This window comes from Sorex araneus, chromosome X (genome assembly GCF_027595985.1).
Source record: "Sorex araneus isolate mSorAra2 chromosome X, mSorAra2.pri, whole genome shotgun sequence".
NCBI lineage: Eukaryota > Metazoa > Chordata > Mammalia > Eulipotyphla > Soricidae > Sorex > Sorex araneus.
In genome coordinates this window covers 87,539,274-87,565,805 of record NC_073313.1, presented here as the reverse complement: position 1 = coordinate 87,565,805, position 26,532 = coordinate 87,539,274, and the positions used below count along the sequence as shown (strand labels likewise).

At 38.3% G+C, this 26,532-nt stretch overlaps 1 protein-coding gene across 8 annotated transcripts in view; it reads right to left on the bottom strand.

Annotated features, from left to right (window-relative positions):
* Positions 1-26,532, bottom strand: part of SMARCA1 (SWI/SNF related, matrix associated, actin dependent regulator of chromatin, subfamily a, member 1) — a 104,451-nt gene that overhangs the window by 38,510 nt on the left and 39,409 nt on the right. For 5 of the 8 annotated variants that reach the window (XM_055122714.1, XM_055122715.1, XM_055122716.1 and 2 more), the window contains 5 exons: positions 25,939-26,087; positions 21,519-21,638; positions 15,909-15,956; positions 11,358-11,483; positions 10,974-11,087 (listed from right to left, as the gene is read on the bottom strand). In XM_055122714.1, the coding sequence (XP_054978689.1) occupies positions 10,974-11,087; positions 11,358-11,483; positions 15,909-15,956; positions 21,519-21,638; positions 25,939-26,087 (557 nt within the window). The remainder of the gene's footprint in view (positions 1-10,973; positions 11,088-11,357; positions 11,484-15,908; positions 15,957-21,518; positions 21,639-25,938; positions 26,088-26,532) is intronic. The other 3 variants (XM_055122712.1, XM_055122713.1, XM_004606351.3) reach the window with 3 other exon arrangements.

Sequence of the window (26,532 nt, the reverse complement as noted above, 5' to 3'; positions counted from 1 at the left end):
GCCATTGTGTTCAGTCACTAGTCTATTTTCAGCACACATCTCCCTTCCCAATTAGAATCTCCAACCACATTTTACTTGGTGTTCCCTTCTCTATCTGAGCTGCATTTTCCCCCAGCATGTGAAGCCTGCTTCCAAGCCATGGAGTCAACCTCCTGGTACTTATTTCTACTATTCTTGGGTGTTAGTCTCCTACTCTGTTATTTTATATTCCACAGATGAGTGCAATCTTTCTATGTCTGTCTCTCTCTTTCTGACTCATTTCACTTAGCATGAAATACATCTGCACTTATATGTTCATCACAGCACTGTTTACAATAGCCAGAATCTGGAAAAACCCAAGTGCCCAAGAACAGATGACTGGTTAAAGAAACTTTGGTACATCTATACAATGGAATACTATGCAGCTCTTAGAAAAGATGAAGTCAGGAACTTTGCATATAAGTGGATCAACATGGAAAGATTCTTTTTTTAATTAAATCACTGTAAATACAGTTACAAAGCTTTTGTGATCAGTTTTCAGCCATATAATGCTTCAACACCCATCCCTCCACCAGTATATATTTCCCACCACCAGTATCTCCCAAATCCCTCCTGCTACCCCCGCCCAACCTACCCAGCAAGGCACATTTCTTCTTCTTCTCTGTCTCTGTCTCTTTGTATGCCTGTCTGCCTCTCTCTCTCTCTGTCTCTCTATCTCTCTGCCTCTCTCCTTTTGGGCATTATGGTCTGCAATACAGATACTGAGAGACCATCAGGTTTGGTCCTTCACCCACTTTCAGCACACATCTCCCATCCAGAGTGATCTCTTCTAATCATCATTGCTATAATAGGCCCTTTTCTATCCCAACTTCCCTTTCCTCCAGCCTTTTAGGCAGGCTTCCGTCCGTGGACCATTCATCCTGGCTCTTGTTTCTACTGTCCTTGGGTGTTAGTCTCATACTATGATTTTATATATTTCTGGGGATTCTTGACCTAACATTGTGAGTCTGATGGTTTTGGTGCTCAACATAGTGGCAATTATGGACTGCCAGAGCAACACCCAGTGGTTCTTATGGAGATGGAGCCAGGTAATGCCAAGAATAGAAGTCAGTGTCCACAGGTCAAAGAGATAGTGCAGAAGAATGGCATTTGCTTTGTATTGCAGCCAAACTGTGTTCAATCCCTGGCAGTACATATGGTCTCCTGAGAAAAAGAGTGATTCCTGAAAAAAACCAGGAGTAAATCCTGAGAACCACCAGGTGTGGCCCCAAAACAAAAGATAAACAAAACTCAGGGCATTGTACATGCATATATTCTGCCACTTGAGTGACATCCCCAGCTTCAAGACTTAAACTTAATAATTCTATGTGAATTTTATTGGAAAAAATATTCATACTGTACTCATACTAATGCCCCAGCAACATGTAACATAATCAGCATATAGTAGTCATACTGATGTATTTCTAGAGACAATAAAAATTTTTATTATGTCACATACAACTTAAAAATACATAAAAATATGAATATCCATGTTAGATGGCTGAAGAAATGGACAGAAAAAATAGTAGGGAAAGATAATAAGAGATTTCAGAATATATGTATGAGTATATGTACGTGTACATATGTATATGTACACGTACATATATATACCCATGTTCACAATACAATTATTTCAACATTTTGTGTGTTTTAAAAAATTAGACATTGGTTGCTGGTGTGAAAAATTATTTTGGCTTAAAAATATCATTGGAGGTGTCACTCCAAGCAGTGCTGGGAAATCCTATGGTGCCAGGGACTGAACCCAGGGCCCTTCCCCTCCAACCCACCCTTTACATGCAAAGCATGCCATCCAGTTTTTTTTTAATTTTTATTAGAAAATCACCATGATGTACAGTTACAAACTTATGAACTTTTGTGTTTGCATTTCACTCATACAGTGATCATTTACCCATCCCTCCACCAGTGCCAATTCTCCTCCACCAATGATCCCAGTGTCCCTCTCAGCACCCTCACCCAATCCCCCAGCACCCCACCCTGCCTCTGCAGCAAGGCATTCTATTTTGTTCTCTCTCCTTTTGAGTGTTGCAGTTTACAATAGATGTATTGAGTGGCCTTCATGTTCGGTCAATAGTCTACTTTCATTTGGCATCTTCCAACACGAATGGGTCCTCCCAACACCTCTACTTGGTGCTCCCTTCTCTATCTGAGCTGCCTTTTCCCCCAGCATGTGAGGTCAGTTTCCAAGCTGTGGGGCAGACCTCCTGGTCCTTATCTCCACTACTCTTGGGTGTTAGTCTCCCACTCTGTTATTTTATATTCCACAGATGAGTGCGATCCTTCTATGTCTGTCTCTTTCTTTCTGACTCATTTCACTTAACATGATACTTTCCATGTTGATCCACTCATATGCAAATTTAATGACTTCATCTCTGGTTCAGCCCTTTTGGAAAACAATATGGACGATTCTCAAAAAATTAGAAATTGAGCTCCCATTTGACCCGGGAATACCACTCCTGGGAATATATCCCGGAGTAGGTATAGTAGAAGTGACATCTGCATTTGTATGTTCACTGAAGCACTGTTTACAATAGCCAAAATCTGGAAAAAAACCCAGTGCCCAAGAACAGATGACTGGTTAAAGAAATTTTGGTACATCTATACAATGGAATACTATACAGCTGTTAGAAAAGATGAAGTCATGAACTTTGCATATAAGTGGATCAACATGCAAAGTATCATGTTAAGTGAAATGAGTCAGAAAGAGAGAGATAGACATAGAATGCGCTCAGCTGTGAAATATAAAATAACAGAGTATGAGACTAACACCTAAGAATAGTAGAAATAAGTACCAGGAGGTTGGCTACATGGCTTAGAAGCTGGCCTCATATGCTGGGGGGAAAGGCAGTTCAGATAGAGAAGGGAATACCAAGTAAAATGTGGTCAGAGGACCCGCTCGGGAAGGGAGATGTGTGCTGAAAGCAGACTATAGATTGAACACGATGGCCACTCAGTATCCTTATTGTGAATCACAACACCCAAAAGGAGAGAGAAAACAAAAGGGAATGCCCTGCCACAGAGGCGGAGTGGGGTGGGGAGGGGGGAATGGGATTGGGGATGGGAGAGATACTGGGTTCATTAGTGGTGGAGAATGGACACTGGTGAAGGGATGGGTGCTCAAACACTGTATAAGAGAAGCACAAGCACGAAAATTTGTAAATCTGTGACTGTACCCTCACGGTGATTCACTAATTAAAAAATAAATTAATTTTTTAAAAAACTGTTTGAAAAATAATTGTCTAATAAACTTCTAATCTTATGACAGAAAGGACATTTCCACACAATATATCACTTTATATCTGAATAGATATATCTCAATACTGAAAATTTCCTCCTTGAACTATATTAAAAACAAAATCAGAATACTATATCAGAATACTGTATCATTTTAAGAACTACTGCAGAATCCAGTTCAACACATCCACTGGCAATACATTTGGGTTGGATATTTTGGGGGGTAGGGGTCACACCCGATGGTGCCCAGGGACTACTCCCAACTCTGTGCTTAAGAGACCACATACCAACGATCAAACCGGAGTCAGTTGCATGAAAGGCAAAAGTCTTAACCCCAGGAATATTTTTCTGACCTTACTTGTCATATTTAAAATTCAGTGAAATTTTAGAACTACATCAATATCTTGTTTATTATTGAAATTCTCAAAATTACTCAGCTATGTAGCTGCTATTTTTTTAGAATTTCAATTTTGAGGGACCAGAGAGATAGTACAGCCAGTAGGGGGGATTTGATTTGTATGAAGCTGACCCAGATTTGATCCCTGGCATCCCATACGGTTCCACAAGTCTACCAGAAGTAACTCCTGAGTGCAGAACCAGGAGTAATCCCTGAGTACTGCCAGGTGTGGCTCAAAAACTAAAACAAAAAAAATTCAAATTTTGGATGATTTAGAATTCAAAATGGACTAGAATTCCTTGATTTCTGTATGTCTTCCTATAATAAACTCTCCCCCAACAGTCATCATTTTAATTCATTTGTAATTTGATTTTAATTCATTAATTCATTTTTAATTCATGAAGTTTTATCAGCATTCATCTTCCTGAAGTTATAGATCAATAACATTAAACAGATGGCTAGAAGGTATCTACAGTGTTCCTACTGTATTCATGGTGGCCACCAGAATCTCTTAATAAAGCTATAATATGCAAAATTTCTCTTCCAAAGGAAATATTTCATTTATTTAAATTTCCAGTCAGACACTAAGGAATTTGTGAATTAAGAGCTACATTCTGGAGAGATGTGAGCAACTTCTGTCTTGTTCCTCAGCAGTTTTACCAAGCTCTCAGAGAAATGTGAGATACTGAATTCAATATGATGGTACACCTGAAACTGGCCTGCTGTAATTTAGTTTTAGCACTGTAAACCAGGTGCCCACAATGACACAGTACCAAAACTCACCGAAATACAGTATTTTCTCTACTTATCACATGTTTATCCCCTATTCCTAGAGAAAAAGGGGAGACTTTCGAAGCAGTTTTCAGGAGGACCGGGGATCCAACAATGATTCTTGGCCAATGTTGGTTCAGCACAAGGGCCCAATGATGCGATGATGTTCAGGAGCAGCAGTGCTGGGGATACCTAGGCCACCCCTGCAGGGCTGAGGGCCTCCAATGCCATCCCTAGTGGTGCTCAGGAACCTTAAGCGCTGCACCCAGGGATGTGCACGGCACCATGTGGGCCAAAGAATTGATGCCTGGTCAGATTCACACCAGGAGTGTGCCCTGACCACTGAACACCCACATCAAAGAATTATTTATTCAGGGGTTGGAGCGATAGCACAGCGGGTAGGGCGTTTGCCTTGCACGAGGCCGACCCGGGTTCAAATCCCAGCATCCCATATGGTCCCCTGAGCACCGCCAGGGGTGATTCCTGAGTGCATGAGCCAGGAGTGACCCCTGTGCATCGCCAGGTGTGACCCAAAAAGCAAAAAAAAAATTTATTCAAAGTTTATGTTAGAATGTTCTATTTCAGATATGGCATCGCTCTTTCACGGCAAGTCTTATATTCAATGGAATTTCTAAATATTCTTTAATTTTCATTGTGCAACACAGAAACTTTGGAAGAGGTGCAAAACCTCTTCCAAAGTAAGGGTTTCAATGAAAGATTAAGTGACTGAATGAATAAATGCGTGATTAAGTGTGTTATGTGACAGCTTCTTTAAGTCACAAAAGCCACTTCAGTTTCTACAAATGTCTGACCTATATCAAGACAAAAGCTTAGATAGTGCTATCTATGCATGTGCCAAGAGACTCTGGCAAAATAAATTACTGCTCCCAGACTCAAATCAACCACTCCTTTATTCCAGATCTTATCAACAATTCTACTGTGATCATGCTGCATTGATTACGGGAAGGGGGAGAAGAAGATAGAAAATAAATGCAAATGAGCAGAAATTATACTCTTTACTAAGATCTTCAGAACTACCGAGGCCCTCACTGGTCTCACCCCCAAATTACTATAGACTACACGAGAACTCAAACTTGATGAAAACAGTACTGAGTACCAGTGCATCCCCAGCTATCAACAGCACCTAAACATCCCCAGCTATCAACAGCAACATGGTGCCTAAAATGATTGTTATGTGAGCTAACAATCATTTTAGGCATAAAAGATTCCCTTTTGTGAACCCAACTATATGAACCACGATGATCCCAGTTATAGCAAGATGATAAACTTTCATTTTGTGCCTCTAGTGAATTTTCTGGAGGTTGAAGTCAGAGGGGCGGGGGACAGGGTGAAGATCACAGCTACATATCCCTGAGGATACTTGTCTGACAATTATCAGTATTAAATCAGTTCTGAAATAAATCTTTTGTGGACAATTGTCATGCTACACTCATTTGTCTATACTCTGAACTCAAACAAAAATCCCACCGAATAAAAGTACCCAGCTTAGCACAGGTCTGTCACTCCTGATAAAGAATGGAAGAGACAAAGTTCAGAGAACCAGAATCCAAAATATATTTTTTTTAAAATTCTGGGTCACACCCGGCGATGCTCAGGGAACACTCCTGGCTCTGCACTCAGGAATTACTCATGGCGGTGCTCAGGGGACCATATGGGATGCTGGGAATTAAGCCCAGGTCAGCCACATATAAGGCAAATGCCCTACCCACTGTGCTATCGCTCCAGCCCCAGAATATACTCTTATCTTATAAATCCTCAGTTTAATACAGAAACATAGGATCAAAGCAAGTTTTAAAAAGCAACAAAGATGATCCAGGATGGGGACTGAGTTGGGAAAGTTGTAAGTGGGTCATTTTTTTTCCTTCCACAATCACCACTTCAAAATCTTATCAACAATAATATCTTCCACCATCTCTCATTTTCAGATTTCAAGCATCTCCTGACTAGTTTCCCTGGATAAAGTTTCTTCTCACAAGGCAGCCTGAATATATTTTATAAGTAACTTTGTTTGTCTTTGAACAAATCACTCAGCACAAATTACTCACTCTCTCTATGACTCAGTTTTCATATATCACAGTATCACTGTCATCCCATTATTCATCGATTTGCTCGAGCAGGCGCCAATAACATCTCTATTCATCCCTGTCGCATGCTAGTGTAGCCCGATGGCGTATTGGGTGCTCTTTCAGGGTCAGGGGAATGAGGACCATCCTTGTTAATGTTTTTGGCATATCCAGTACGCCATGGGTAGCTTGCCAGGCTCTGCCCTCTGCCATGCGGGGTTTCCACATATATGTGTGTATATATATGTATATATATATATGTGTGTGTGTGTGTGTATTTGTATGTATATATATGAATAGGGATATAGTTCCAGGACTGTTATGAGCATATTAAGCTAATGGTTTTAAAGAATTTGTAATAAACAACAGCAATAAAAACTAAGTAAATATCTACTATTATATTTTTACCACCAACCCATCCCTGCCTTTAAAAATCTCATTACATTATTATTCTTAGCTCTGAAGCTCATTGATATGATCTATAATTAATATTTAATGTACCATATGACCCAATACTACATTCTCACTAGACATTTCAAGTCACTCTTCTCTTCACCTAGCAACATTAGGCTTCTTTTCATTTTCTATATGGGCCATTATCCATCTTACAGAAGTCCTTTGTACCAATAATTCCCGTGCCTTAAGTTCTCCTCTCCATACACCACTAAGCAAAGTTCTGCGCTCCTCTCTTATCTTAAATGATACTTCCTTTGGGGCTACTTCCATGATCAGCCAACCTTCATTAGATACTCATGTCACTCTTCCTTGTAGAATTCATTGTAAGCACTAAACCACAGAAATAACAACAAAGTGTTTAATGCATGTCTCTTCCATTAAAACGTGTGAATTGATGGGCCAGAGAGACAGTACAGTGGATAATGTGCTTGCCCGGCATCGCAACTCACTCAGGTTCAATCTCTGGCATCCCTGATTTCCTGAGTTCCTCCAGTTCCCTGAGCCCAGAGGCAGGAGTAAGCCCTGAGAACTGCCAGTAGTAGCCAAACAAATGTGTGACTTGAGGTACCCTGTCTGTCTTAGTCACAGCTTGATCCCATGTTCTTGGCATACATAGGAAGCGGCACAGAGGAGAACTCAATAAATATGTAACTGAATGGGAAAAGGTCATCCTTTTGCTCATTCTCCCTCTCTACTATCACTTCTGTTTAGGAGGTGAGGAAGAGAAAAGCTGTAGAGTGCCATACCATTAATTCCATACTATCATTCCTTCTACTCATTCATCCCTTTGTTCTTTTCTTAAACCTCCCCCTTCCTAATCACCCCTCACCTCACGTCTGTCCCTTCATTCATCCCTTCTCTAGAGTTTCCTCTCTGCTCCCTCTCCTTCCAGCTGGCCACCATCCAACCAGACATTGTACGACTTCATCCCTAACCACAAACTGCCTGAAATGAAAGGTACTGGTTACACTGAAATCAGGCTGACATGACAATGTGGTAGGCACTGCATTTCTAAATTTCAAGAGACCGAATTTCCAAAGGAGGAGTATATACAGTTAAATTGGAACAGTTTACAGTTACATTGGAACAGAGGGTTTTTTAATTGCTTCTGCTTGACTATCACTTGGCTCACCTACCAAACAGCGTGTCACACCACTATAAACACAAAACTTATTTAGAACTTCAGAAAGAAGCAGGATTATGTCACAAGCAAAAATAACCCAGAATGCCTAAATAGAAAAAGTAGAACATTTGAACACTGACAACCTGGGTGAGACCAGAAGCCTTGGCAACTCTGTAAGCTGTGTGTCCTTGAACAAGCGTTAGCCTCTCAAAACTTAAGTTTCCTTCCCTATTGTAGATGATAACAACAGATACCTTATAAAGTTGTTATAAATCAAATTAAGTATGTGGTAAAAAATTCTGTGAATTCTAAAATTCTCCACAGAGATATTTAGCTAATTAATAGACCAAAGTATACTACTTCAAGCATTTCTGCTTTCACAAGTCAATAATAGCAGACATAATGCATATAATAATAACTGTACCAAAATAGTTATCTAAAACTGAAATTATTATAACCCTTAGTGGGATGGTAAGTATTTGTCTCTTGAAATATCACCACTTTATTAATTTTAATACTTCCATTTTGAATCCTTTTTTGACCACACCCAGCTGTGATCAGGCCTTACTGCTGGCTCTGTACTCAGAGATCAATCCTGGTGGGTTCTGAAGACCGTATGGGATGCCAATAATCAAATCTGGGTCAGCTGCATGCAAGGCAGTGCCCCTCTTGCTGTACTATAGTACTATTCTTCTGGCACCACATTTTGAACCCTTTATCTATGATTTTTTCTTCTGGTCTATTGCTATATTCACTTTAAATTTTTTTAGGTTTTTGAACCACATCTGGCAGTGCTTAGGGATTATTCCTGATTCTTTGCTCAAAGAATCACTCTAGTGGTGCTCAGGGGACTCTTTGCAGTGCCGAATATTGAACCAGGGTCAGTACACTTTCTTTGAAACTCATCTCATGTCTAGTCTGAACACACTATCATGGTTATTTTATTTATCTATTTAGGACAGTGGTTGAGCATTCGCCTTTCACGCGGCCGACCCGAGTTCGATTCCTCCGCCCCTCTCAGAGAGCCCTGCAAGCTACCGAGAGTATTGAGCCCACGCGGAAGAGCCTGGCAAGCTACCTGTGCATATTGGAAATGCCAAAAACAGTAACAGTAAGTCTCTCAATGAGAGACGTTAGTGGTGCCCACTCGAACAAATCGATGAGCAATGGGATGACAGTGACAGTGACAGTGATTTAATCCTAAAAAGATCTTATCCAAAGCTGTTGGTACAAATACATTCAAATTCAACCATATATCCCAAACCAGATAATAAAGGTTCACTTAGACTCATCTTATGTTTCTAGCTCTTATTTATATATTTGTATATATTATATTTAAACTTTGGTACATGAACATCAATGTTCTATTTCAAATGGCATTGCCTCCACTCTCAACAAAGAATAGAAAAACTCTAGAAATACACTACAGTTCCAAAACATAAATGAACTAAATACCTTATATACAGAGCTTTTCTCGACTCCTTATGACTATTCATCAATATAATTGGACATGTTCCACTAGTGACAAATAGTCACAAAATAAAATTTAAAATGCACCTGCCAATTCATAAAACGAAAAACAAATCCATGAAGTTATGTGTTCATATTTTTATATTATGGTTTACATTACTGATTATTATACTTTTGATCAGTGGTAAGGCGTTTGCCTTTCATGTGGCCGACCCATGTTCGATTCCTCCACCCCCCTCGGAGAGCCCGGCAAGCTACCGAGAGTATCGCGCCCACACGGCAGAGCCTGGTAAGCTACCCATGGTGTATGGGATATGCCAAACACAGTAACAATAAGTCTCACAATGACAATTGTTACCGGTGCCCGCTCGAACAAATCGATGAACAACGGGATGGCAGTGACAGTGACAGTGATACCTTTGATCATCACTTTCAATCCACTAAGCAGTCATAGAGGAAATATCCTGTTATTCTCAATGTTTCAGTGGGTAAATGTTAAAGTTACAAACATGAAATGTCACTCTCAAAAAATGGGCATCCAACTTGTCAGAGAGATAGATAATACAAATGGTATTAGAGCCGAAGTTTGGTTGTATATCTGGCACTGTATATGCTGGCCTTCCCGCACTCAGCACAGGAAAAGGCCACTCCTGAGCCCAGAGCCAGGAAAAGCTGCTGCACTCCACTGGGTGGGACCCAAAGTCCTCCCCAAATCAACAAAAATTAAATATACCAACATGTAGTACAGCAGGTGGTGTACATGCCTTGATGCAGCCAACACAATTCAATCCTGGTCACTGCAAGTGGTCTCACAAGCCAGAGCAGGAGTGATCCCTGATAACAGAGCCAGTATGCCCTGAACACAGCCAGGTGTAGCCTCCAAACAATAATAATACAAAATGGTTCCTATCTATTTATATGAATAAGAACTATGAATTCCAAATAACGTTTTTAATTAAATAATTCCTTGTTTAGTATTATTTTTAACAGCTAAGGATAACAATCTACTAGCCACTTACAGAGGTTTCATTAATCTCTAAGCAATAAACACAAATATATTCTTTCTTCTAATATTAAGAAAAATAATTTAAAATGTCTCATGGCATACATTCACGTCTAAACACACTGTTGTACCTATTCTTTCTACATATGGTCTGACTAAATCTAACATTATTAATATATATTAATATTACTTGTTGAAATGTTGTATAATTCTCTATTAATCCCATTCAGCGTTTATCCTGCAAATGATTTCATAGCTTGACGCCTTACTTTTAGTTAATATATATCTGTGGTTTCAAAAACACCAATCTTCTTACTCTTATCTTGTCTCAAATGAAAGAACGCTTTCTAGTCTGGCTTAATAGACTAAAGCTATTAACTGAAAAATATGAAAAATTACCTTGTAGCCAATTGTCTTCCTATAGTAAAGAATTTCCTTTTCCAGGAGCTCAAATAAGCGCAGTGGAAAAAACTGAAAATCCTGAACATTTGGCTGTTTTGGAGGTCGTGGAGCCTGTTGGGGTGGGAATGGAGAATGTATTACAAAGATGTTTTCGGCATAATGGTGAACTTCTATTTGAACTTCTATATGAACTTCTATTTATATTTTGCTATTTCCTCTATACATAGAAAAACTGATGCAAAAGAATTCACTTATACAGTACTTACATAGCTATCAATGTCTTTCTCTATGCTAAAAATTCTAGACATTGTGATATGCACTAATAATAAGTAAAACTGAATCACAGATGATGTTATAAAAAAAAACTACAGGAAAACTGACCTCGCACTGTTTTACCTTTGGAACCTTTGGCTCACTGACACGTAAAGCCTCTCTGAAGTAGGCATCCACTGCATAGTTTGCTTTGCGTTCTCGTTTAGGAGGTTCAATCCATTCCACCATGCCAAGCTACACAAAACAAACAAGAGCAGTACATTCAATTACTCTAAACTGTATTTTTTGGTTACTTTGGGAAGCTCTTTTAGGCATTGTGGTTTACAAAGCTGTTAATAATAAACTTGCAGGCCTACAATGTTCCAGCTTCAAACCCACCACCTGTGTTGTTAGCAAACATTGAGATTGCAAAAGCATCAGACAATGGAAGTCATGAGAAAAAAAACAAAATTAATTTTTTATAAGTCAAGATTATACAAGTAAAGTTAAAAACCTTGCATTTGGGACTGGGACTATGGGGGAGAGTCTGAGAAAAAGGTGGAGCGAAATGGGTTTGGTGAAGGGAAGGAGTTATTTGAATATTGTAGGCATAAAACCGTGTCCATTGGCAATATTGCAAATCATGATGACTAAAATACTTTTTCAAAAGACTTTGTATTAGATGAAAAATTTAAGTATAAGGATTATTTCTTTCTTATTTTTAGAAACTAGGTTTAAAATCTTATGCTTAGTAATTAAGAATTTTGCAGTATACTTAGAATTTTTGTTAAAATAGTGTTTAATGTTGAAGGAAGACAAAAGAAGATGAACACTAATTCTGTAATAGGAATATGGATTAATAAATAAGTAAAACTAGCAAATGACCAAAATCAACAGGAAAAGAATATCTATATCCTTCATATCAAGAGAAGTTTTTTTTTAATTCTTTTATTAAGTCACCATGTGGAAAGTTACAAAGCGTTCAGGTTAAAGTCTAAGTTATACAATGCTCAAACTCAAGAGAAATTTTTAATGAATCTTTTTGGTAAGATGTCTGTAGGAAGTCAGTGAAATCAGAAAGACCTGAATTTGAAACCAGGGTCTGCAGCATTACAAATTGTGTAACTTTGAGAAAATTATTTTCTTTGTCTATAAAATGGGAATAATGATGCCTACATAAGGATTAAATTTGACTGTGTTATGTTACTGCCACAAGTTAAATATAGGTTATTGAACTCCCAAATAAGGTGAAGAATGAATTGGTAACATTATGAAATTTTACCCTAATGCAGTCAGAAAATATCATTTTAACAGTAAACAGACAAAACTGATAATTCAGTCATATATTTGTAGATATCAGTCATATATTCAGATCTTTTTCTTTGTTTCCATATATATCCTAGCGCATTTTTACAAAAAAGATTGAAAAAGATGACATCAAACTGCATTAATGGCTCCCCTTAATTTGATCTTAACTAAGGATTGAGCTCCAATTTTCTACATTATTTTATTTATTTTTAAATTTTATTGAATCACAGTGAGATACACAGTTACAAGTTTTTTTATGACTGGGTTTCAGTTATATAATGTTCATTACCCATCCCTTCACATGTGTACATTTCCCACCACCGATGTCCCCCGTTTCCCTCCCACCCACGCCCCTACTCTCTCACCTGCCTCTGTGGCAAGCACTTTTCTTCTTTATTCTCTTTCATTCTCTTTTGCTATGTCTATCTCTTATACCATATTTTTTTTTGTGGTCATGTGACTAAATTTTATTTTATTTTTTTTTAATTTATTTATTTTTAATTAGAGAATCACCGTGAGGGTACAGTTACAGATTTATACACTTTTGTGCTTATACTTCCCTCATACAAAGTTTGGGAACCCATCCCTTCACCAGTGCCCATTCTCCACCACCCATAAACCCAGTGTCCCTCCCACCCTCCCCAATCCCATCTCCCCCCCACCCCACCCTGCCACTGTGGCAAGGCATTCCCTTCTGTTTTCTCTCTCTAATTAGCTGTTGTGACTTATACCATATTTTTAAATGCCAATATAGACCGTGGAGATAGCTCAAAGGACTGAAGCACATGCTTTGCAAGTGCTATCCATGGGTTCAATACCCAACACAACATGATCTTCTGAACATGGCTTGGAGCAATACCAGAGCACAGAGCTAGGAAGAGGTCCCCCGCACTGCTGCCTGGTGTGTCCCAAAAATCAAACAGAAAAGAAACCACATGATAAAATGAAATGACTAGGATGGTGGTTAGCAAGCTACAAACTCTTAGAACATCAAGAGAAGAAAACACTAATAGACATAATTGTGGAAACCACATATATAAAAGTCCACGCCGAACAGCAGGGAAAACACATTGTTGACTACAAGGTTAAAACCAATGTGGGATGAGTGAATCCATTCCTACACTGTATGGCCACAAATGTGCAGATGTGCAACATCTCATACTCTATACCACTAATATATCAAGACTATCACACCACATCTGACGAGGTTTAAATTAGAAAGCACCCAATCTTGGGGGAAACGCATTTATACATTTATGTACATATATATATACATATACATAAGCACCCGTGCCATATTCGCTATGCCAAAAACAGTAACAATGATGGGTCTCATTCCCCTGACCGTAAAAAAGCCTCCAATGCAGCACCATTGGGATGGATGAGTAAAGAGAGGCTTCTAAAATCTCAGGGCTAGGACTAATGGAGATGTTACAAATTGATAAACAATGAGATGACAGTGATACAGTGATACAGTGAAGCACACAAGTCTCAACCTTTAACAACATGTTACTAATCTCTTACAGAAGAGCTTAATGGATCCTAAGTGAAATACAGCAATCTTCACACACTTTCCTCTCAGAAACCTTTTTTGGATCACGTTTAGGATCATTTTTAGCATATTATTCATAGCAAGAAATACAAAGTAAATTATTTAGGTTCGGCTTTGGGGCCAGGGTTTTAGGCTCAGGATGGAAACATACCAAATATGGTGGTGGGATTGGTGTTTGAATATTAAATGTAATCAAATATTGTTAACAACTTTATAAAAATTTATTAAAAGAACTAAAAAAATGCCAATGTGGGAGAAGTTGGAGCGATAGTACAGCGCATGAGGCACTTGCCTTACACACAGCAGTTCCAATTTTGATCTTGCACACAACATTAGGTCCCCCAAGGCCTGCTCAGGGAGTGACCACTGAGCATAAAGCCAGGAGAAAGGGCTGAGCACGGGCAGGTAAGACCCCCAAACAAACAAAAAAATAAAAGAAACAACAATGTGATTAGTAAGAGTATTACTTGACACAAATTACCAAATACGACTGAAGTACCTATTGCATTATTTGCAAGTCAATGTCAATGAGACAATGATAGAAAAAAAATAGTCTTCTATCAGGAAACTTATAAATCAGTTTTCTAAGAACCAGAAAACACGTAACAGTGGTGAAGCATCCTGAGGCTGGAGCTATAGCACAGCGGGTAGGGCGTTTGTCTTGCACACGGCCAACCCGGGTTCAATTCCCAGCCTCCCATATGGTCCCCTGAGCACCGCCAAGAGTAACTCTTGAGTGCATGAGCCAGGAGTAACCCCTGTGCATTGCCGGGTGTCACCCAAAGAGCAAAAAAACAAAAAGAAAAGAAAAGAAAAGAAATGAAAAGAAAAGAAATGAAATGAAATGACGCATCCTGAGGGAAGATTCCAAATATAACAATATTCAAACAGACACCAGAATAAGCCCAAGATTTAATGAAATTATTATTATGTGGTTTCTTTTTTAATTTTTTTTAATTAGTGAATCACCGTGAGCTAAAGTTACAGACTTACGAATTTTCATGCTTGTGTTTCAGTCATACAATGATCAAGTACCCATCCCTCCACCAGTGCCCATTTTCCACCACCAATGGTCCCAACATCCCTCCCACCACCCCCACCCTGTCCCCTTCACCCGACCTCGTCTCTGTGGCAGGGCATTTCCTTTTGCTCTCTCTCTCTTTTTGGGTGTTGTGGTTTGACTCAGTGGTATTGAGTAGGCATCATGTTCAGTCTATAGTTTATTTTCAGCCTGTATCTTCTATCCCTAGTGGGCTTGCCTAGTACCCTTTGCTTGGTGATCCCTTCTCTATAGGAGCTGCTTCTCCTATGTGACACTTCTTACTACAAAATTTAGACTAAAGAATCTTTAAGGTCTTCTTTATTTCTAAGAATCTTCGAAATATGAATATGATAATAAAATTACAAATGCATGAAATAGCTATTTACATTCTTCCCCACAAGGACAGGTTAATATGAAATGACCGTAGTGGAAAATATATTTTATTTACAAATAATATTTGTTTATCTTAAATGGGAAGCAAATAAATAATAACTTAAGTTAACTTTATTTTTTGGACCAAGGAAGCTTTTATTAAACGACAATTGCTTAGGGGCCAGAGCAATAGTACAGCAGGCAGAGCACTTCTCTTGCATGCACCCACCCAGATTCAATCCCTGGTATCCCATGAGGTTCACCAAGCACATCTAGGAGTGATCCCTGAGCGCCATGCAAGAAACAAGCCGTGAGCACAGCCAGGTGTGGCCCCGAAGACAAAACAAACCAAAAAACTTGCTTATAAAGATCTGAGGATTTTGACATATCATGTCCACTACTTTACCATCATCCATTGGATCTCTCCACTCTCAGTGAAGGGATTCCTTTCCTCCTTTAATAAATTCAGGTAACGTAAATGTCGAGAAAAAAAAAGAAATGAAGATCAGAGGAGAGAAAGAGGGCAAATGCATGTTCAAGAGAGAACACAGGCTTCTGCAGAGCAGACATAAGCAAGCAAAGAAACATAGAACCATGCAAGGGAAAACAAAGGCTTAGAAAGAAAGACTTTAAGACCAGTTATAAAGCTAGTCTATTTGGTCATTTAATCTATATTTATTTGAATGTCTATGTATGCAATATTGAAAGAAGCATTACGGAGGAAAACTGGGTACATTGGTGGAGGGAAGTGGACACTGGTGAAGGGACGGGTGTTCAAACATTGTACTCAATCATAAACAACTTTGTATCTCACAGAGATTCAATAATTTAAAAAAAAAGAAGAGTTAACATTCAGAAATTAGTTTCTTAACTTTTCTTCTCTTTGATAGCTCAGAATTATTTCCTATTTTCTTCAAATTCTCTTATTTCTCAATACTTACATATGAAATTTTATCTATTAAGAATTTTTGTGTCAAATATGAGGCACAAATTCACATTAATTTTTTCCTATGTATATACAGAGACTTAAGACTCAAGTTTGCTTAATAATAGTGAATCCCTACTGTTTGTATCAAACAAACTTCATTTGGGAACCCTCCTGATTTCCTTTGCATTTGAGGGAGCCCGATGAGAGCAAAGGGACCCCTATGATCCCCAGGAGGGTCTTAGAGCAAACAAGGCAGATCACTTGATTTATGTGCCACAAGAGGTTCAGAAAACATCTGATAAAGCTCAAATCCTGAACATTTGAAAACAGAATAAATCACACTCAGTTATTTTTAGAGTATATTAATACAAGCTTATTCAGATTATTCTAAACTATGGGAGTTATTATAACTTTATTTACCAGATATGGTTGTAAAGTAATACAACTGTTTCAAATTATCATTTAGTAAAATATATCTCATTACATAATTTATGACTTCTGTACAACATTCTTGCAGATTTTCAATTATCTTCAAAGTATAATCTGAATTTATTTCTAAAATTTATCTTGACAATATGACTAGAAAAAATCAAAACTTAAGATTCAGAAAAAATATCTGATTTTGGACAGAACTATTAATGTCAGATATTCAATTATAAAAATATAAGTCCTCATAATCATACTATAGTTTTAATAATATAATTATACGGATTTATATTTTTATAAGATAAGCAAGTTTAGCTCTTATCTGTGCTTCATTAATTTGCTAATATTTTAAGTACAGGAAGCCTGTTCTATTAGAAATAGATAAATATTTTACTAAGTCTCATTTTCCTCTAAGAACATAGATAAGAAATTGAATGATATTTAAACTCTTTACTGTTTAATATTTTCCACATTATAAAACACTGAAATAGCAATAAGCCTGTGGGAATAATTGTAAAATTAATAAAATTCGTATCTTATAATGAGATCTGAAAAGCATATTAGGAAAGCAATTTCCATCCTGTGCAGGCAGGCCATAACCTCCATCTCACCAGAATAAACCATATGCCTCTTTGAATGAAAGCGAGAGATAGAACAACCAGATAGATGTAAGATGAGAATCCAAAAATTGTAAGAAATCATGGTAGAAAGAAAGCATTATCAGCATACCAGTTGCAATACTAACTAAAGTGGTTGATTTTTTTAGTAAAATCAATACTCATGAATAAACTTTCTATTTTAGTAAAATGTATATTTGTGTTAGTTAAAAAATATAATAGATTTTTATGGAAAAATTGAGCAACAAAACAATCATGCAATTGTATAATAATTCATAACAAAAATAAATAGGAATCCAAGATACTGTAAATAATTATATTTAAATATGAGCATATAGTATAAATGGAACATATTTCTTTCCTACATTAAACCCCCAATTAATAACTGCAAATAAAACATAATCACTAGGGGAAAACCTTAACAATTATTGCTGGTGACTGTCACAAATGCTAAAATTGGTGGGTAAAAGTTGAAAAGTATGTCTATACCCCAAGACATTTATCAAATACAAAAGAGAAAATAATAAGTCTACAGTGGACAAACTGGGTGATCCAATTTAGGATGTCCAATAACAAAATATGATGAAATCTTATGTTCCTATTATGCTGCACAGAGAAGGATATAACAGCTCTTTCATAGTATTCTAGCCCAAAATGCATACTTTATATCAAATCATGAGAAAATATCAGATATCCTAAAGTGAGAAAAAACTTACAAAGTAATGGACAAATACTACTCAAAAGGCTCAAGATCATGAAAGACAAAGACAGGAATTTGACAGATTAGAAGAGGTTAAGAAAATTAACAGCAAAAGTGACATGTAGGTCAAGAAAATGCAAATACAAATCATATACAGCAAATCTTACACAAAGACAGAAGTTGTTTTCAAAGATATGTCTTTGAGCGGATATGCTGCCTGAGCCCATGTGCTGCTTGAGCCTATGTGGCAGAGCACATGTGGTGCCCGAGCACATGTGTCGCCCGCATCTCCCCCCTTGAGATGTGTACTTTCATGCTTTCGTGTCCAGTGCTAGGATGTGTGTAGAGCTTCCTCCACCCTTGGAGAAGCCCGCGTTCTCTCTTGAGTGCATTACTCCTGTTTTTTCTTTTCCACTTATCCCTTCCTCCTTCCCTCAGAAACCTCTAAATAAAATCTATTTACTTCAAAAAAAAAGATATGTCTTTGAAAGATAAGGGACTGCTATCTATAATATACAAAAAAACCTAAAACTCAACAATAGAAAACCAACAACCTAATATAAAAAATTAAAATGGAACTTGCATATGGTCCAAAAATTATGCCTGTGTGTTTATCTGAGAGATATGAAAACACGAATAGGGAAAGATACCTAAGTCTATGTTCACAGCAGCATTATTCACAACTGCCAAAATTAAAATGAAACCAATTTGAATGCTCTTCAATATATAACTGAACTTGGAGACATAGTACAGTGGGTAAGGTGCTTGCCTTGGATGCAGCTGACCAAAGTTCAATCCCCAGCGCTACACGAGTGAACCCTGAGTGCAGAGCCAGGAGCAATCCCTGAGCACATCCAGGTGTGACCCAAATCAGAGAGATAGAAAACGCTGGATTAAAAATAATTGCGATAGGGGTCAAAGTGATAGTACAATGGGTAGGGTGTTTGCTTTGCATGCGGCTGACCCAGGTTCAATCCTCAGCATCCCATTTGATCCCCTGAGAACCGCCAGAAGTAATTTCTGAGTGCTAACCAGGAGTAACCCCTGAGCATGTCTGGGTGTGGCCCAAAAAGCAAAAATAAAATAAATAATTGTGGTATATATGCTCAAAGGTATACTACTTTGACTTTTTTTTTGCTTTTTGGGTCACACCCAGCGATGCACAGGGGTTACTCCTGGTTCATGCACTCAGGAATTACTCCTGGCAGTTCTCAGGGGACCATACGGGATGCTGGGAATCGAACCTGGGTCAGCCACATGCAAGGCAAACGCCCTACCCACTGTGCTATATAGCTCCAGTCCCTACTTTGACATTTTTAAAAAGATAAAAATGTGCCTATGGGGACAAAATGCATGGAATTTTAGATGAGTTTACTATGTGAAAAAGTAAGAAAGTAATTATTGGATGACTTCACTCATGTGTGAAATATGAATTAGTAATGCAAACAAATGGGCAAGAAACAAAGCTCTTACTCTTGGTGAAAAATATGCTAGTTACCAGGGGAAAGGGGGGCAAATGAGGGAGGAATGAGGAGGGGATATCTTTTGATGGAAAAATTACACATCAACTTTTCTGGTAGGTGTGATAATATTACACATGTATAGAGGTTTGAAACCATAAGTATAGAGAAACTTCATAATATTTCAAACAGGTAAGTCAATGGAAAACTTTTTAAAAAATTTAAATAGGTCAAAATCCAAAAAAGGACACTTGATCAAAGAATATAAAGATGTTCAACATCATATCACCAAGAAAATAAGGAGCTACCACTACCCATCTATCAGCACAGTCAAATGCAGAACACTGACAAGATCAAGTGGTGGATATACTGTAATCAAGTGTTGGTTATGGAACAACAACTTTTGTTAGTTGCCAGAAGTAATGCTTAATAGCATAGACACTTGGAAAATAGACTGGCATTTTCTTACAAAATTAAACGTAATATTACCATATCTCATCGATTGAACTCTTTAGTATTTATCCACATAAAATTACCTGCACAGGAATGTTTTGGCATCTTTATTCATCATTACAAAAACTTGGGAGTAATCAACTATCCTTCAATAGGTGACCAAATAAACTATTGTGCATATATCCAGATAATAGGATATTACTAAACCTTAAAAAAGAAATTTGCTACCAAACCATAAAGAGTTCCATAGGAAACTTTAATACTATAAACTCTATTTGATAAGTGAGAAAACTGAGTGTTAAAAATAACTTAATTAGTGAAAAAGTAGGTGCTTCAGCTCAAAATTCACATATTCAAGCATAATACTATGTTAATGAACTTTCTTATATGCATGACGCCAAAAGAGTCATCTTATAGCCTAGGTCTCCCTCTCGGAGAGGAACCTGGCAAGCTACCGAAAGTTTCCTCCTCACATGGGAGAGCCTGGGAGAGCCTGGGAGAGCCTGGCAAACTTCCCGTGGCGTATTCATATGCCAAAACCAGTAATAATGATGGGTCTCATTTTCAGAGCCTCCAATCAGCACCGTTGGGAAGGACGAGTAAAGAGAGGCTGCTAAAATCTCAGGGCTAGGACGAATGGAGACATGGAGACGTTACTGAGACTGCTCGAGAAAATCAATGGGATGATGTTGATGACACCAAAAAAAAAATCATAGTAAGGGAACAACAAATGGCCCAAGGCAACAGAACCTAAGAACTAGTCCTCAGGACTGAACTTACCATGGTGGGGGGGGGATACACAGTGGGTTGGCTTGAGGATGGGAAATACTAATGGAGGGCGTGGTGTTGGGAAAGTTGTAGTAATAAAACCCCATCATTAATTATATTGTAAATCGTGGTGATTAAAATTTTTAAAAATTTAAATTACAAGTAGTAGCAGCAGCAGAAAAATAATGATAATAATAATAAAATAATAATTCAGCATGAATAATTTTAATGCAAGTAGTAGCAGTATCAGGGAAAATAATGATAATGATAAGAAAATAGTAATTCAGCATGAATAATTTTAACTCAAGTAGTGGAAGCACCAGGGAAAATAATGATAAAAATAATAAAATAGTAATTCAGCATGAATCATTTTAACTCAAGTAGTAGCAGCAGCAGGAAAAATAATGATGATAATAATAAAAAAATAATAATTCAGGCTGAATTATTTTAACTCACCTCAAATTTTTGTAAGTGCAGCATTGTTTTATAATTCTTAGAGAAAATATGTTCATTTTTTGTCTAGGTTAAAGATAAAAAGTTACCTTTTGCACTGGTATTGGACTTTTAATAGTAATTCTAATTAGCAAATGTATTTGGCTTTTAATGATACATGTCTGAAACAATGTTGTGGTATAATTTTATTTAAATCAAAGTAAATAATTACCTTCTGCTTTTCTCTATAATCTTCTCCTTCAAATTTGTACAAACTTTGTTCAGTGTCCATTCTAAAATTTTTCAGAGAAGCTTCTCCCATTTTCTGGAAACGTTCATTCATCTCAGCAGTCTAAAGATGAACAAATTGAAATTCCAATATTATCACGGAGTGTCTTTTTTTAAAAAATCTGCAAATTATTTTTAAACTCAGGGTTTGAGAGCAGGGAACACAGTTCCTGTGATAGAACAAAAGTTTTACACGTGTAAGACGCTAGATTCCATCCACAGCACTGCATGCGCTATCCCACTCCATTGGCAATCCCAGTACCACTTAGCTCAAGCACTACTAAGTCCCCAAGCACCACCAGGACTGAGCACTACTAACAGTGGCCCTAGGCTTTGGGGTCTTTGGGCACTGCCAAGTGTTGCTGCCAAGCAATAATTTTTAAAAGTCATGTTTTGACCTGAAATTGTCAATCTGTTCATTTGCAAAAGAAGGATGATTGGGCCAGAAAGACACCTCAAAGGACTGGAGTGCATACTTTGCTATGGGAGCCCATGTTTGATTCCCAGTACTACAAGACCCTGTCAGGGATGGCTCCCAAGTACCATGCTGGGAATGGCCTGAAACCCAGTCCTAGTACCTCTGGGTGTGGCAAAAATTAAAAAAAAAAAAACAGTGTGAGCGATTTAAACACCAAATCTGGAAAAAATTTAACTTACCCCATGCATTTTAAGCATATATATGGTTCTTCTGCAGTATTCTTACTTAGTCTTTCTTTCAAATCTTTTCTCATTGAAGATGTAGCTTTATTAGAATTCTATTGCATTATTATTTTTTAATTTTTTATTAGTAAATCACCATGAGGTACAGTTACAGACTTACAAACTTTCGTGCTTCCGTTTCAGTCATACAATGGTTGAGTGCCCATCCCTCCATCAGTGCCCATCTTCCACCACCAATTGTCCCAGCATTCGTCCGTCCCACCATCCCCAACCCGTCCTCCTCCCACACCACCCTGACCCTGTGGCAGGACATTCCCTTTCACTCTCTCTCTCTCTTTTTGGGTGTTGTGGTTTTATTGCATTATTTAAATGGGACAATACTAAAGTAAAGGTAAACGTGAATTAAAGGAACACATTTTGCATACCGATATAACACAAGACTGCTCGATATCACTTGCCATCAGGGAAGAATGTAAATCAAAACTACAATAATATATAACCTCACATCTGTTAGGATGGCTATTTGGAAGACAAATAATAACAAATATTAGTGAGAATTTGTAGAAAAAGAACCCAAACACCATAGCTAGGGAAGTAAATTAGTACAACTATGGAAAACAGTAAAACAATAAAAATAAAATTACTGTGTGATCGAGTAATTCCACTTCTGGGTATTTATCCCAAAGGAAATGAAAACAAAAAAATATACGCAGCCCATGTTCAGTGCAGCAACACGTGCAAAACCTGAGATTCAGTATTGTTTACTGTGTTGTTTATCTATATTTATCATGTTATGTTTTCCATGTTATTGTAAGATAAGATGATGTCCCCAGCATCTCTTTATGGTCCCCTGAGCACTGCGGGGAGTAATTTCTGATTGCAGAGCCAAGAGTAACTTCTGATCACTTCTAGATGTGGCTCCCCAAAAAGTGCAGATGATATATCAACCAACAGCAGTGTGTCCGTGCGATTCAAAATAATTAAGAAGGGGCTGGAGCGATAGCACAGCGGGTAGGGCATTTGCCTTGCACGCAGCCGACCCGGGTTCGAATCCCAGCATCCCATATGGTCCCCTGAGCACCGCTAGGAGTAATTCCTGAGTGTAGAACCAGGAGTAACCCCTGTGCATCGCCGGATGTGACCAAAAAAGCAAAAATAAATAAATAAATAAGGAGGGGCTAGAGAGATAGCACAGCGGGTAGGGCGTTTGCCTTGCACGCGGCCGACCCGGGTTCAAATCCCAGCATCCCATATGGTCCCCTGAGCACGGCCACGGGTAATTCCTGAGTGCAGAGCCAGGAGTAACCCCTGTGCATCGTCAGGTGTGACCCAAAAAGCAAAAAATATATATATAATAATAATGATGATAATAATAATAATTCAGGAGGGGCTAGAGTGACAGTACAGCAGGTAGGGCGCTTGCTTCTCACATAGCAGGCCGAGGTTTGGTCCCTGATATCCAGTATGGTCCCCAAAGCCTGTCAAGAGTGATCCTTAGGCACAGAGCCAGGAGTAAACCCTAAGCAACTCGGAGTGTGCCCCAAAACCAAACTAATATAATTCAGGAAAGGGGAAAATGAACTGCGTGGTTGTTGTGAGTGTTAAGTGCCTGGGGGTTCATTAGCTTGTCGTATATTGAGATTATCCGTAATAATTTGTGATAAAAAGTGACACAAAATCACAATATTCTGAAATAATTTATTATGCTTAAATCACACCTAAGTATTTTATAAAGTGTTCACAATTTTTTTTTAGTTAGCACAAAGTATCAAGAGATAATTTCTAATCCAGTACCTAAAAATAAGTCGTCAGCAAAGCAAAGAAAAAAAACAAAAACAAAAGAAAAAAATACATGAACTCAGAACATAGATTAAGATTTCCACATGAGAAGGGGGCACCACAAAAGTAGAGAGAGAGTATGGGGAATACTGTCTGCCATGGAGACAGGGGGAAGGTGGGAAAGAGGGGGTATGCCGGGAATATTGGTGGTGGGAATGTGCACTGGTGGAGGGATGGTTGTTTGATCACTGTGTGACTGTACCCAAACATGAAAGCTTGTAATTACAGTGATTCAATAAAATTTAAAAAAATAGAGAAGGGCACAATAGCAAGGAGGAGACAATGGAGTGTGGTGGAGGAATATTGGTACTTTGTGGTGGGCATTATTTAATATACTTTGAAAAAATGTGCACTGCAGCACTGTAACACTGTTGTCCTGTTGTTCATCGATTTTCTCGACTGGGCACCAGTAACGTCTCCATTGTGAGACTTGTTAGTGTTTTTGGCATATCGAAAACACCACAGGTAGCTTGCCAGGCTCTGCTGTGCGGGCGGGATACTCTGAGTAGCTTGCTGGGGTCTTAGAGAGGGAAAATGGAATCGAACCCGGCTTGGCCGCGTGCAAGGCAAACACCCTAGCCACTGCGCTATCACTGATATGTGATATCAAGAAATGTGAAGCCTCTAAAATGCAGTCATGTAAACTGTTGTGTCTAAAAACAGTGGGGATATTTTTGAGGGGGGCATCTGGACCATATCTACAGTGCTCAGGACTTCACTGGTTCTGTCCTCAGGGAGGTCACTCCTGGCATTGCTCAGTGAACTGTATGCAGTGTCAGGACTCAATTCAAGATTGGCCAACATGATCACAGGCAAAGCATGTGCCCTACCTCCCAGACTATCTCTCCAGTCCCTGAAAAATACTCTAAAGAATTCTCAGATTGAAAAGCTAGTACAGCAGTTAAGGTGATCGCGTGGTACATGGCTGATCTGAGTTCTATTCCCAGCACCACATAGGGCCCTCCGAACACCACCAGAAGTGATCCCTGAGCACAGGCCAGGAGCAATTTCTGTGCACCACCAGCAATTTTGTATAAAAATATTTTTAAATATTTTTGAAATTGGTAATGGTTAGTTTTTAAAAAGTCATACAAAATTGAGTTCTGAGGGCTGGATAGACAGTTCAAAGTGGTGGAGCGCATGTCTAGCATGAGCAAAGCTGAAGTAGATTCTCAGGATACCATGGCCCCCAGCACCTCCAGGTTTATCCCTTGTCACATCTCAAGTATCACAGGGCTGGAACACCTAGAACCTTGGTCCATAGTATCAGGCCTGCACTACAAGACTAAGCATTGCATGCAAGGAATGATTCCCAAAGGTAGGATCATAAGAGGGGCTGCTATAAAAATAAATAATAAAACAAATTTGAAATGTATACATGGTTCCAGTACATATGATTAAACACAAAATTCATTTGGCTTTCAAGGAGTATATACATCAATATTATTTTTATTAAGCAAGAAGTATAAGAGGTCACTCAATTTTGGGGGGTTGGGGGGTCACACCCAGCAATGCACAGGGGTTACCCCTGACTCATACACTAAGGAGTAACTCCTGGCAGTGCTCGGGGGACCATAGGGGATGCAAGGAATCGAACCCGGGCAGCCGTATGCAAGGCAAATGCCCTACCCACTGTACTATCGCTCCAGCCCAGGTCACTCAATTTTAAACCTGGTTTCTTTCTCATTGAAATAAGCTTTATTTAAAAAAAATTAAAACCTGTCACTCCATAATTACATGACAAAATTTTCAAGAACATGAGACATTTGAAGCACACCAGTCAAAACACACGTTGGAAGCAACACAAGTAACTGCACCAACTTGAATCAGATCCATTATGAAAACAGAAGGCCATTTTAACTGACCTTTTTTTCTCCTCTTTCCAGAAGAGTTGTAATATCCTCATCTGTCAGCTCACTTTCTTTAGAAGCAAAAACATGGGTGGCTCCATGACGGATCATTTGTAACATTTCCTCTTTTGCCAGCTTGTTAGACTGCTGGTCAATGAGTCTTCCTAATAATAAAACAGTTTACATATGTGAATTAAATATAATGTATTCACAAATGTGCCAGGAAGAGTACAACAAAATATTTCAAATCAAACATTATTACTATCTAATCATGAGTAAGGCTCGACAGCAAAATTAATGAACATTGCAGTTACATTCCACTCCCTTCTCAACAACCCTCTTCTTCTACTATAGCTTCTTCTTTCAACAGGGATTTCCTTTAGATTTCAGCCAATACTCAGCCAACACATTTTTTTCATATTCAAACTTCTTATCAGTTTGAATTTCTCTATCTGGAAGGCATCCTCTAAAACACGTTTCAAAAAAATTTTAAATAGCCATTTTACCTACTTAACCAGTGGTTTTCAACTACTAGTCCCAGGCATGAAAGGTTGAAAGCCACTATGTTGAATAATCAGAGACGTCATAAATATACCACTGACAGTCAGC